This window comes from Octopus bimaculoides, chromosome 5 (assembly GCF_001194135.2).
Source record: "Octopus bimaculoides isolate UCB-OBI-ISO-001 chromosome 5, ASM119413v2, whole genome shotgun sequence".
NCBI classification, from domain to species: Eukaryota; Metazoa; Mollusca; class Cephalopoda; order Octopoda; family Octopodidae; genus Octopus; species Octopus bimaculoides.
Window position 1 is genome coordinate 62,614,477 of NC_068985.1, and position 12,704 is coordinate 62,627,180.

Consider the following 12,704-nt stretch of genomic DNA (forward strand, 5'->3'; position numbering starts at 1 on the left):
GCGGGTGGCACATAAAAGACACCATTTCGAGCGTGGCCGTTTTCGTGCGGGTGACACGTAAAAGCACCCACTACACTCTCTGAGTGGTTGGCGTTAGGAAGGGCATCCAGCTGTAGAAACTCTGCCAAATCAGACTGGAGCCTGGTGTTGCCATCCGGTTTCACCAGTCCTCAGTCAAATCGTCCAACCCATGCTAGCATGGAAAGCGGACGTTAAACGATGATGATGATGATGATGATGATTTAAAATTTTTAAATATTAATGCTGGTATGTTATGTGTGCAGAAAATTCAAATTTAATCAAATTTAATCTAAACTTGAAGCAAGGGAGATAACCCAAAAGTTATTCCCCGAGATGTTTGTTTCTTTACCCAAAACTTTGCATTATTTTATTGTGATCTTAAGTGATTTTCGTGTTTTAATCTAAGATGGAGATGAACACCGATGTTCCATGTGGCAGGCTTGATAATTGTTAAGGGATTTCTTTTAACATGAAACTAATAGTAGTTTTAACCCCAAGATAAAGATTTTTTTCCTATCAATGTGGTGTTGAGCACTCATTCTCATTGTTCAATATTAACATGTGTGTGTGTGTGTGTGTGTGTGTGTGTATGCATGCATGCATGTATATATGTGTATATGCATATATAACACTTTTTAAAGTTATTTCTACAGATTTTTTGTAGAAACTTGAGCCAGCACTGGATGTTACGATGTTTTGTATATAAATAAGTCTTTGTAAACAACGCGTTTGAAGATAGACAAATAGATAATGGGTGTATATTCATATTTCTGAATTTCTTGCTCCTTCTTCAGCACCACATCCAACCCATTGACCATCCACGAATACATTGCTATTTAAGCCACCAAATATAGCAGTGTAACACACACATGTTTATCACTGTTATATTTTGTCTTTAGAGAACTTTGTGACACCTGTGTTTTGATTTGGTTATGTGTTTTCAGTTAACACATATCATCTGAAAGATGTTTTCTGAAGGTGAAATCCAACAGCAATTATTTGTGTTCAAATCTCTCACAACACATTCAAAATGAATATACATATCATTGTTTTGATTCTCACTATTCTCTGGGCACATGATAATTTATTATTGACTTGGCAAGCATCAGTATGCATCAACAAAAATTGGTTTGCTGAATTCTATAAATAAGAGCCACTTCTTGTTTAAATTCATTGATATAGGGATAGTGTTGATTGAAGAGATACAACATCAGTGTCTCAAAGTCCCCTCAAATCAATGAATTTAGCATGCTGTCAGCACACATCATCATCATCATCTGAAAGGAGGTGTTCTACAAAGGTGAAATACAACATATTCACATCCAAATCTGCCAGAACATAGTCTTTTATTAGTTTTAACGATAAAGTATGGATACGTAGGGATACACCAGATGCTTTTGATGTCCCCATGGGGAGTTCGGACTCCGCACAAATAGCTGATATTGTAGGTTCTTTTATTCTTTATGAATTGGATGATCAATTTCCTATGATTAGGGGGGGGGTCTATATAGGGATGATTGTCTTCTATATATTAGGAATAGCTCCAACCAACAATTACAGAGACTTAAAGGTAGATTGGCTAGATTTTTTCGTAGAATGGGGATGAATATTATTTATGAAGACAATATATTTCTTTAGCTAATTTCTTAGATGTGACATTAGATATTAAAAATGATACATATAGACCATATCATAAACCTTCCACTAACCTGAAATATATCAGTAAGTGGAGTAATAATCCTAGAAAAATTATCGATAATTTAGTAAGAAATATTTCATTAAGACTTTCTAAATTATCCGCAAATGATATGGTTTTTGATAATGAAGCTCAATTTTATAATTCAGCATTAAATAGGGCTGGATACAAAGAGAAGGTTTATTATGTCAAACCTGACTGTAACAATATTAAGACAGCTATGAATTATAAGAATAATAAGTGTAAGAATAAGTTAAGAGGAAATAAAGACAAAAAAACCCAGAGATATTCATAAACGTAACATAGGTAATTTAAAATTTTTTAAGAATTATACAAATAACTGCGATAACACTAAAGATGATAACGTATGGTTCATAATCCCTTTTGGTAGAAATGTTAAATCTAATTTGATTGCACAGTTTAGAGAGGTGATAAGTAGATATTTCCCAAAGAATTCACATTATGGTAAAATTATTAATACACATAGCATTAGGTTTGGTTTCTCAAACACTAAGAACTTAATTGCAGCTCATAATTTTAAAATACTTAAATCAAAGGGAATTGGGGAGAATAGTAATGAGAATCCTGACATAAATAATAATAATTATAATAATCGTACTAGGATTACAGTAACAGATGTTAACCCCAGAATACTGAAGTTTGAAGGCCTAAATGTTAGATCGAAGAACATAGTTTATCAATGTAAGGTAACGACCCAAACAGATGTTAACATATACGTGTGTTGTTCTTCGGGACAAACTTGTAAACGAATATCGAATCATTATAATACGTTTAGAGATAGAAGTAAAATGGCGAATAGTAGTCTTAGTAAATTTATTTGGGAACTGAAGGAACAAAAAAAGCAATATTCGTTAGAATGGTTAATTATTGGGAAATCTTTCCCTTATGATAAAGGTTGTGTAATCTAGAATTATTTTTTATATTATTTTCTAAGGGTAAGTTAATAAATAAACTCACATACAATGCTTTCAGATGTAGTCATTTTCTTAGGCATACGTTTTTCTGGTTTAAATAAATTATAAATTTCAATATGATCGGGTAGGAAATACAGGATATATTAACTGTATGATTTGTTGCTAATAATCTAATTGTATATTTGTATTTATTTACTAAAGTTTCTAGAGATAAATATAATATAGATTACCATTAGTTTAGAATTTAATTTATTACCAGTGATCAATAATTTGTATTACTTGATTGTTATAATTAATAATATTATTAGGGTTGTCTCCTTTAGACGGAATTTATTTGATGATGAAGTTCTTTATTATTTATTCGTTGGACATAACGCGTTTTTAATTAAAATTTAGAGTAGATGACAAGTCTTTTATTTTATAAATAGCGTTCGGTATTTGAACATTTAGTTACTATTGTGTAACATACAGTTATTGATCATGGAGGAATATTGGATGTAGATCAGCCTTAGAGATTATAAATTTTTTTTGGTGTTTACTTTTTACTTTCACTCTGAGAATGTGTAAGGAAATTTATTTAACTTGAATTAAGAGTTGAATTTGACCTTATACAGAAATGTTTACATAGGTAATAAACTTTAATATATAGGGATATTAGCGTCAAAGCTCTTATTTAAATTTTGATATATAACCAAGGAGATCGATTCATAAGGAGTTTATTATAGACCTTTATGGACGGATTTTTGCTATTTTGGTAATGATTGCATGTTTTATCTTACCAATACATTTGGTAGATATCATTATATGAACATATATATATATATATATAAATCCAGAAGAGTGGTACAAGGCACCAATAGTAATTATATATATATATATATATATATATATATACATACATACATACATACATACATACATACATACAGACAGACAGACAGACAGACAGACAGACAGACAGATCAGATAAGGGAAGTGAAGTGAGAGAATAGGAGTTTATTTCATTAGTTTGCAGCACTGTTTTTATAGTGCATATTACAAGGGTGAGCTGAAAAGTTCACAGGCTGACTATAAAGGAGTGATGCTAGAGCTGTGAAATCTTGTAGCTAATCTGCTGCATTGAGGTTATCTTCTGTGAAGCTTTGCTGAATAGCCTCAAGTTCCACCATTAATTTTATACTGTCCGGTGACTTAGTTGAGAGCAATAGTCAAAATGATTTTGAGGGCCATTGTGATTTCCTGCTATCTTGTTCTGAAAGTTCTAAGAATTCATCAGGCTAGCCATCTTATAGACATTTTATTACCAACTGGGAAGGATGCATTATTACTTGTGTCAATGCCCAGATCATGCATTGATTGTGGTTTCAAGAGGGCAAGAACTTCAAGTAAAGTGTATTTCTTTACTACAAACGTTAAATATGATTCCAGATAACAAATCATTAAAACTCAGTATGTTCCTACCAAACTTTCAAATGATCAAAAGGAAGTTAATTGAACAACTAAATATTTATTAAATTCTTTAACTAAATAACTTTCTGAGTATTCATTATTACAGAGAAAGAATTTAAATTATAACACACTGTTTAACAATCATATTCACGTATTCCTTGTAAAATATTCCATTTGTTCTTCAGATTGGCTACTGGATAAACAACCATTACTATTAAGCTACAACTGTTATTGCTATAAAACCGTTTAAGTGGTAAATTATCCAATTTATAAATCTTTTGGACAAAATGCCTTGTATTTATCCCAACTTTTCACTCTGAGTTCAAATTCCACCAAGGTCAACTTTTACTTCATCCTTTCAGGGTCAATAATGTAAAGTTCCAGTCCAGGGCAGTGAACTTGCAGAATTGTTAGAGAGTGGGATTGGATGCCCTGTGGTGTTTGTTCTTTTTAATGTTCTGAGTTCTTGGTTTGTAGATGCAACTCTTTGACACTTATACCAGCCATATCCAGCCAAATATTCAGAGATCTAACCTCTCACTCCTACCCTACAGTGTCATTCTAAAGTAAGCAATCACATCATCAAAATCTCAGCTATGTATGATTAATTCAAATCAATGTGAATAAATAGGCATTACATTTCAGAGAGTAACTTAAATGCTAAAGGGTTTATCTCTCATTTGGGGTAATACCACTCTTGTCCTTGGGCACCTTCAGCAGAGTCCATTCTGTTGTAAGTGTCCAGGCCAGGTCTCCTATTTAGGGACATCTTCCTCCCGTATTACCACCAGTTTTGGAGACTGAAAATATAAAGGGTCAGGGAGGTTGCATTCTCCTTCCTCACTAAGTGATAAAATAACAATAAATTCTCCTCAGGTCAGCCCTGACCCAACAGAACTATGTTTAAAAACATTCCATCAACAACCATCATGTTCTATTCAAACAGTGAATTCAAGACTCTATTAATCAAAGTGCCTTTCATCCTATAAGACTGTAATGCAAATATACATAGATTTGGGTACTGTTTTCAGTGGGTTAAGTGACCTTCCCCCCACCCTCAAATGTTCTCTCAGTAACTGAATGCAAATTCTTTTGATACCAGATCTCATGAAATTTTGGTATTTTAAAGTTAACTTACTCTGGCCTTGCATACAAAAGAAATAATGCACCTGTCTAGTTAGGAAATGCATTTCAGAGAATAACATCTGGAAACATTTCCTTTTTTTTTTTTTTTAGCTTCTTCCTCTTGATTTGAATTTATTCAAGAATATTGAAAGAATTAATTTCATTATTATAGGCAGATGCTGTCATTAATTCTTCTCTGATTGACTGAATGAGAGGTTGTGAGGAGTTTGGCTTGATGTTCTTATAAATAGCATCAATTTCATCGTCTGTAGCTTTCTGTGATATCTTTTGTTGTAAGAATGATTGATTAGAACTGGAAGTCTGTGGAGAGAATCTGGAAAATTGTTGAACAGTGCTAATTTTATTACTGTTCTTAGAAGACAAGTTTGGTATCTTAGAGCCAATAGTTCTTAATTGATTTGTTGAGATGTCTAGACTCGTTGTAACTTGTCTACGAGGACATAACTGATGTCTGGCAGCAGGATATGAAGTTGGGTTAGACAAGTGAGGGAAGTAATAACTGGAACTTGGGGTACTACAACAGAAATTATTGATGCCAGGTATGAGATTATTTTCTTTATGATTCTCTGGGAAATGCTGAGTAGAATGCATCAAAGGTTTTGGAGAATGTTTATGATCAAAACAGTCTTTATTTGGGACCATAAAAGGTATCCAAGCCTACAAAAAAAAAATTAAGTTAAATTTAGTTTATGTCATCAGCCATGTCCTTCTCATGTCACATAACTACCACCACCAACATCATGTCATCATCGTCATCGTCATCACCACCACCACCATCATCATCATCATCATCATGTTTCCAGTCTCTCTTCCACATTGACTGCACTATGATATTTCATCTTATCATACTTCATCATGTGAGGATTGATATTCTTAGAATATCTAAACTGAACTTCAAATGCTTTCACTGTTCCACCAGGTATTCTATTTTATCAACTTCCCCAAAAGGACAAAAGGTAAAGACGATCTTGACAACATTTTAATTCAAGACTGAAACAAATTCTGCAAAGTATTTTAGCTGATGCTCTAGTGACACACCATCTAACTTCCTAGGTCTCCAACCATTGTCTTATACTACTTTCTACCTCACATCTTCTCTGGAGACATCTACTGTTCTCAGTTGATCTTTCTCCCCTCTCAGTTGATCTCTCTCCTTTCTCAGTTGGCCCCTCTCCCCCTCTCAGGTGATCTCTTCCATTACCCCTGCTCAATAGATTCCTCACTCCTTCTCAGATCTTTATCTCATAATAATTATCTCCACTTCTCAGGAAATCTTATGATGATGATGATGATGATGACGACGCTGTCAGAGGAGGTGGTGGTGGTGGTGGTGGTGGCGGCGGTGGCGGCAATGACAGCAATGATGACGACGACAATTATAATGAAAGTTTATTATAATGAAAGCTTATTAAAACCAAAATTACAATAAAACTTACTTCATCAGAAGAAATTTTACTCAGTTCATCTCCTGCTTTGTTCCACGAAGGAGAAATATTATGTCTAGAATAACCAAGTTGAGGAGTACATTTACATTGCTGATACTGGAAGTACTTTGGAACATGTTGCATCTCTGTAAAATATATAACAGAAATATATATATCAGAAACATTTCTATAAAACCAACATTTATAAAATGTGGGACAATTCTAAACACTTACCATGATTTGGTTCATGAAAAGATTGTGACAGAAATGGTTTCCTGAAAATAGGGAAGAAGGAAATACTAAATTGTAATTTTCAAAATAAAAACATATTTATCAGTAATCAATAAGTACTGACATGATTGTAGATTAAATTTCTCAATATTCATTTCTTTCTACAGTAATATGCACTAACGAGTGAAAGATGCCTTGTTAAAATGAGAGAGGAGTAGAGTAAGTTGAAACACAAAGAATAAATTTAATTGAAAGAGGAATTTGTTAATTGAGGGAAAGAGTACAGTTAATAGATACTGGAACAGATTGGAGACAGAAGTTGTCTAATAATCAGAAATGTCAAAATATATACTCAAAATATCAACATGTAAACAAAACTGTTAAAACAAACCAAAAATGTCATCAAATAAAATTATTTTCAAATATGCTTCTTCACCTGAGAAATCATCTTTCAAAGTTGCAAGGTTTTGTATAATTAAAATAAAGCCAATAGCTGATGTGAAATAGTGGTTCTATCCTACCGTGAGCTGAGTACCTTCTAGTCTTCTACACTCATTGGTAGATATTACTTGGATAGGGACAAACACCTTTAATCTTTAGCTCTCATAATTCAGAAAAATATTGTTCAACAATACCATTATACATAGCATTTACTGTCATATATATATATAAAGCACAAAAAAAATATAGACTCTGAGTGGCTCTGTCCCCTTAAACAAAAATTTCACCTTCCCTTTTATTTCTTAGTAAACTCTCTTTCTCTCCCTCTCTTACTCTGAAAGCAACACCAACATTTGCCAGTCAAATTTCCCACACACACACATATATATATATATGTGACTGGGGGGGGGGAGTCGTTTTTGTGTGTGTGTGTATATATATATATATATATATATATATATATATATATCTTTTGTTTACTTACAAAGAATAGGGTAATATCCAGATAGGTGTGTTGTTTGTGGTTCAATACACTTCTCTTGTTTATTTGCAAAGAAGAAAACACAGTAGTACTCCAGATAAGTGTGAAGTCTGTTTATTCCAACTGTAAAACTCAAGACTGTAATAATAATAACATAAACAAAAAAATTGAGATGCCTTGTGAACATTCTCATGAGTTCCAGAATTTTAAATTCTATTGACTAGTGATCTCCACAACACCTCCCCACCGAAACTGATGCACACTAGAAGAATCAACAACAAAGTCTCTTTCTAGGCTTGGGTGTTCTTTTGAATTGTCTAGAGTTGTCCGGTTCATACTCTGGTACAAGCGGTTTGGTTTTGGATAGAAATGGTCTTGTCTGTCTCTGAGTTTGTGGCATTTCTTCCAGGATTTCCATTGGATGATCTGTTGGAAGTTTGGAAGTATTGTCAGTTTCATTGCCAGGTTTGCAGTCCTCTGCAGAAGCTTAGCATGGATGCAATTGTTCCCAGTGTCGTCTCCATACTGGGCTATGAGGAAAAACCTTAACATACCCAAAGACTTCATGACGACTGCTGCTATCCATCGGGGCATATACAGGATGACCAGTCTTGTACTGTTTGGTTATCTTGGCGACACCTGAGTCTGTTGTCATATCTGCCTTTGATGACACCTTGGATTGCTTGCCCTGAGCTGTGTGTGCTGGTGAGGGCAGCAAAGAGTCAATCCTAGTCCGAGTCAATCCTAGTCCGAATCTACCGAGACATCAAGAGTTCACTTGGAGATAGTCCACAGGATGTTGGCATTCGCCAGTACTGCATCAAAAACTCCTGAAGAGCTCATTTTGGGGGCAGAGAAGACTTTCTCAGTGCCTGCTTAAAAGATTGCACCAAACATTCTGCTGTTCCGGTAGTAACTGGATGGTATGGTGCACCTGTCAGGTGTGTGATCCCACGTTCTTTGCATCAGCTCTGAAATTCTTCAGAAAGGAAAGTTGATGCATTATCTGTGACCAGCGTGTGAGGATATCTGAAGTTAGTGAAGTCCTCTTTTAGCAGATCTAGAGTGGCTCAAGTGGATGTGGATGACATTGGATGAACACATGGATATCGTGAGAAGGCGTCAGTGATCACCAGCCAGTTTGTACCCATGAAGTTGATGGCATGATCCATGTGTAAACAGCTCCATGGCTTCTCTGGTAGCATCCATGGGTGAACTGAAGGCTTGGATGGCTTGTTTTGATGTTTGCCACACGAGTCACATCGTCGACTAGCTACTTCAATAGCTGCATCAATACCGGGCCAGTAGACAGTGGTTCTTGCTAATTGCTTCATATGTTCCATGCCGAAGTGTCCGATATGCAGTAGATCTAGGATATTGGACTGTAGGTTCTATGGAAACAAAACTCTTGATCCATGGATGAGGCATCCATGGTAGATACTGAGTGAATCCAACAACTTCTGAAACTTTTCAACTTCATCTCAGTGTGCTTCATTGGCCACCCTTCATAGACATAGTGCAGCACTGTAGTTATCGCTAGATCTTTCCCAGACAGAGATGGGAAGTTTAGATGGAAACAGAGGATGTTTCCATCTAAAGGTTTGACTTGAAGACTGAGAACTCCAATGGTACACACCATGTCCATGTCTTAACCACTTTCCCCCTTGTTGAAGTTGTTGTCATTTCCAAATGTTAAGTGACTAAGAACATCTGCATTGTCATGATCCACTGTTTTCTAGTACTCAATTGTGTAGTCAAACTGGTTCAGCCACAAAGCCCACCGAGCTAGTCAGTTGGCTGAAAGAAGTGGTGTCCCTTTCTTCGGGCCAAATAGTGTTGTCAGTGGTTTATGATCAGTCACCAGATGAACTGACATCAGTACAGATACTGGTAGTATTTCCGCAAGCCAAAGATAATGGATAGGGCTTCCTTGTGGATTTGGCTGTAGTTTCTTTATGCAAACGTGAAAGTCTTGGACACATTGGCAAATGGGCGCTCACTTCCATCCAGATAGCAATGAAACAAGACAGTTCCAATTCTGATGTTGGATGCGTCACAAGCCAGTCCGAGAGGCTTGTCTGGGTTTGAAATGTACAAGGACTTGATCTGAGGATAGTAAGCTTTTCAACTGTTTAAACACTCTTTGCTACTCATCTCTTCACTTCCAAGGAGTTGCCTTCTTGGTTAAATGGTAAAGTGGCTCAACCATAGTGGCCAGGTTTGGGATAAACTTCCTGTAGAACTGAACCAAACCCAAGAAAGACTTTAAGCTAGAGACATCTATAGGGGGTGGCATCTTCATGACTGCCTCAACCTTGGATCCCTTCCCAATTCCTTCGACTATTAAGGTGTGGACAAGATATTCCACATTGGTTTGTGTGAACAAGCACTTTTCATGGTGACATCTGAGTCCTTTGTCGTTCAGATGAGAGAGCAAATGCCTCAGGTTGCTCAAGTGATCATTTGTGTCTTTCTTGCTAACAAGCATATCATCTTGGAAAACAGCAACTCCAGACAGATCACTGGTCAGATTTTCCATAATCTCCTGGAAGTAACTAAGCACTGATTTGATTCCAAATGGGAGTTGTTGTTGCAGGAGTACTCCACGGAGAGTGCTGAGAGCTAGCTTTCGTTGACTCTCTGGTACCTGTTTGATCTGGTTGCAGACATCAGCAAGGTCAATCTTTGTATAACCGTATCCACCTCCCAGCTTTTTCATCAGTACCTCTGGGAGTGGCATTGGATGATGGTGTTCAAGCTGATTGTTGATGCCAACTGAGTAGACATCACAAATCCGTAACTTGGGCTTCAGAGTGCCCAGATTATGTGCTCTGCAAATCGGTACCACTGGTGTTCTGTATTCATTGAACTGGACTTGCTTCCAGACTCCTTTGCGATACCTTCTTCGTAATATTTGGCCAGGTCAGCACAATGAGTGAATGGAACCAGTCATGCCTTGTGAAAAAACAGCTTGGCATCAGACTTGCATTTTACTTCCAGTTTGAAATCCTTAAGAGATTGTGACAATGTCGTTGCAGGGAAGTATAAAGCTCGTTAGAGGATTTAGGATGTGATGTTTTTGTACGCTTACTTGTCTTAACTCCCTATGCATTTCAGTCCAAGAGTATTGTCTACAGAAATTCCTAGTGTCTGGATAGTGTTTCATCCCAGCAAGTTCAGGTCAAGGATCTTGGTGACAATGTAAGAAATTGTGCTTTGTTTACCAGTCATTGAATCCTTGGTTTCAGCCATGAAAGTTCCCAGCACAGGCAGGTCATGCTTGCTGGCAGACTTGTAGCAATGTCCGACATCATCCAGCTTCAGTTTCCCTAGTTGTTTCCAGATCAGCAAAGAAACGAAATTTCCAGTAGTTGCAGTGTCAAGTTCCATCACGAACTGTCGGTCCTGGATAGTTATTGGCACAACATCAGGAAATTTACTTGGGATTACTTTGACAAGCTCTGCTTTTGTGATTCTCTTCGCAGGTTTGGAACGATGTTCCCATTGCTTTTTCTTACAAACAGCTTCCAAATGTTCTTTCTTGTCACAAAAGTGGCATTTGATTTCTTTGTAGGAGCAGTTTGTCACTTTATGGGCCTTTCCACATCTGTAACACTTCAACTCAAGATCTGTGGAATTAGATTGCTGGTGGTTTATTCATTCTGGGTTTACTTGACCTTGTTGACAGGCCTGGTCTTGGAATTGTAAACAGTTTCTTTGGCAATCTTTACTGCGTCTTTGGACTCAGTTGCGACTTGGGCAAAGTCCAGCTCTGTGTCCTTGATCTTAAAAAGAGCCCTTAAGACAGCTTTATTGCTGACATGACATATGAATCTCTGTCTAAGAGCTTCATCTTGAGGGTTTGTGATAGAAGGAAAGTCACAGGTAGCAGTGTCCTGAAGAGTTTCACCTGGCTTCTGTTGCATGTCACTCCATAACTTGAAACGTTCTCGCACAATGAAATGTTCTGGGTTAAATTGTTTCTTCATAAAGCTGGCAATTTCCTCCATTGTCAGCTCATTAATATCCTTTGGTGGACTCTATTGATTAGCCAAATTCGCCAGTTGTTTATAAATGGCAACAGTTTGATTTGTCAAAAAACATTTGAGCCTTGTGCTGGTCAGGCACAGCGTTTGCTATCATAAAGGTGCAGAATCTTGACCAATAATCAGGCCACAATTCAGATGCTGAATCAAAAGCAACAAATGGTGGGATAGCAGTAGAAGCTGAAATACGAAAACTTGGACTGGAATCTTTTTCAGAAATTTGAACTTGAATCAGCCTTCTCAAAGCTTCCATATCTTCTCTGTGCTGTTGCGTCTATACCTCCATTTGTTCCCTCTGAAGTTGAGTAACTTTATCAGCTCACCACTTTGTTTTGCCATTGTTACCAATGTAAAAATAGTTGAATTATTGTTTTATCTAAATTGAAGCTTTTGAGCAAAACTGGTTGTTTACCTTTCAAATAATTATATCTGAGTGTCGAAGTAAAAAGTCCACTCTACAAGAATAGTCTTTCTTATCCTTTCATAAGAATCCACTTCACAAAAATGACAACAGTATCCTATTGGCGATGCCAATTTGTTATATTTCTCTAGTTTATTTACAAAGAATAGAGCAATAATACAGATAAGTGTGTTTGTGGTTCAATATACTTCTCTCATTTACTCACAAAGAAGAAAACACAGTGGTATTCCAGATAGGTGTGAAGTCTGTTTATTCCAACTGTAAAACTCAAGACTGTAGTAATAACGTAAACCAAAAATCGAGACACCTTGTGAATATTCTCGCAAGTTCCAGAACTTTGAATTCTATTGACTAGTGATCTTCACAACACACACACACACACATACATATATATATATATATATATATATATA

General features: G+C 36.2%; 1 protein-coding gene across 1 annotated transcript in view; it reads right to left on the reverse strand.

Annotated features, from left to right (window-relative positions):
- Nucleotides 1-3,628: 3,628 nt before the first annotated feature.
- The window catches only part of LOC106878674 (uncharacterized), an 84,987-nt gene continuing 75,911 nt past the window's right edge, over nt 3,629-12,704 (reverse strand). Inside the window, exons 12-14 of the mRNA XM_014927959.2 lie at nt 6,906-6,946; nt 6,684-6,817; nt 3,629-5,904 (exon numbers count right to left, since the gene is read on the reverse strand). Coding sequence (XP_014783445.2) covers nt 5,359-5,904; nt 6,684-6,817; nt 6,906-6,946 — 721 coding nt within the window. The 3' untranslated portion in view covers nt 3,629-5,358. The remainder of the gene's footprint in view (nt 5,905-6,683; nt 6,818-6,905; nt 6,947-12,704) is intronic.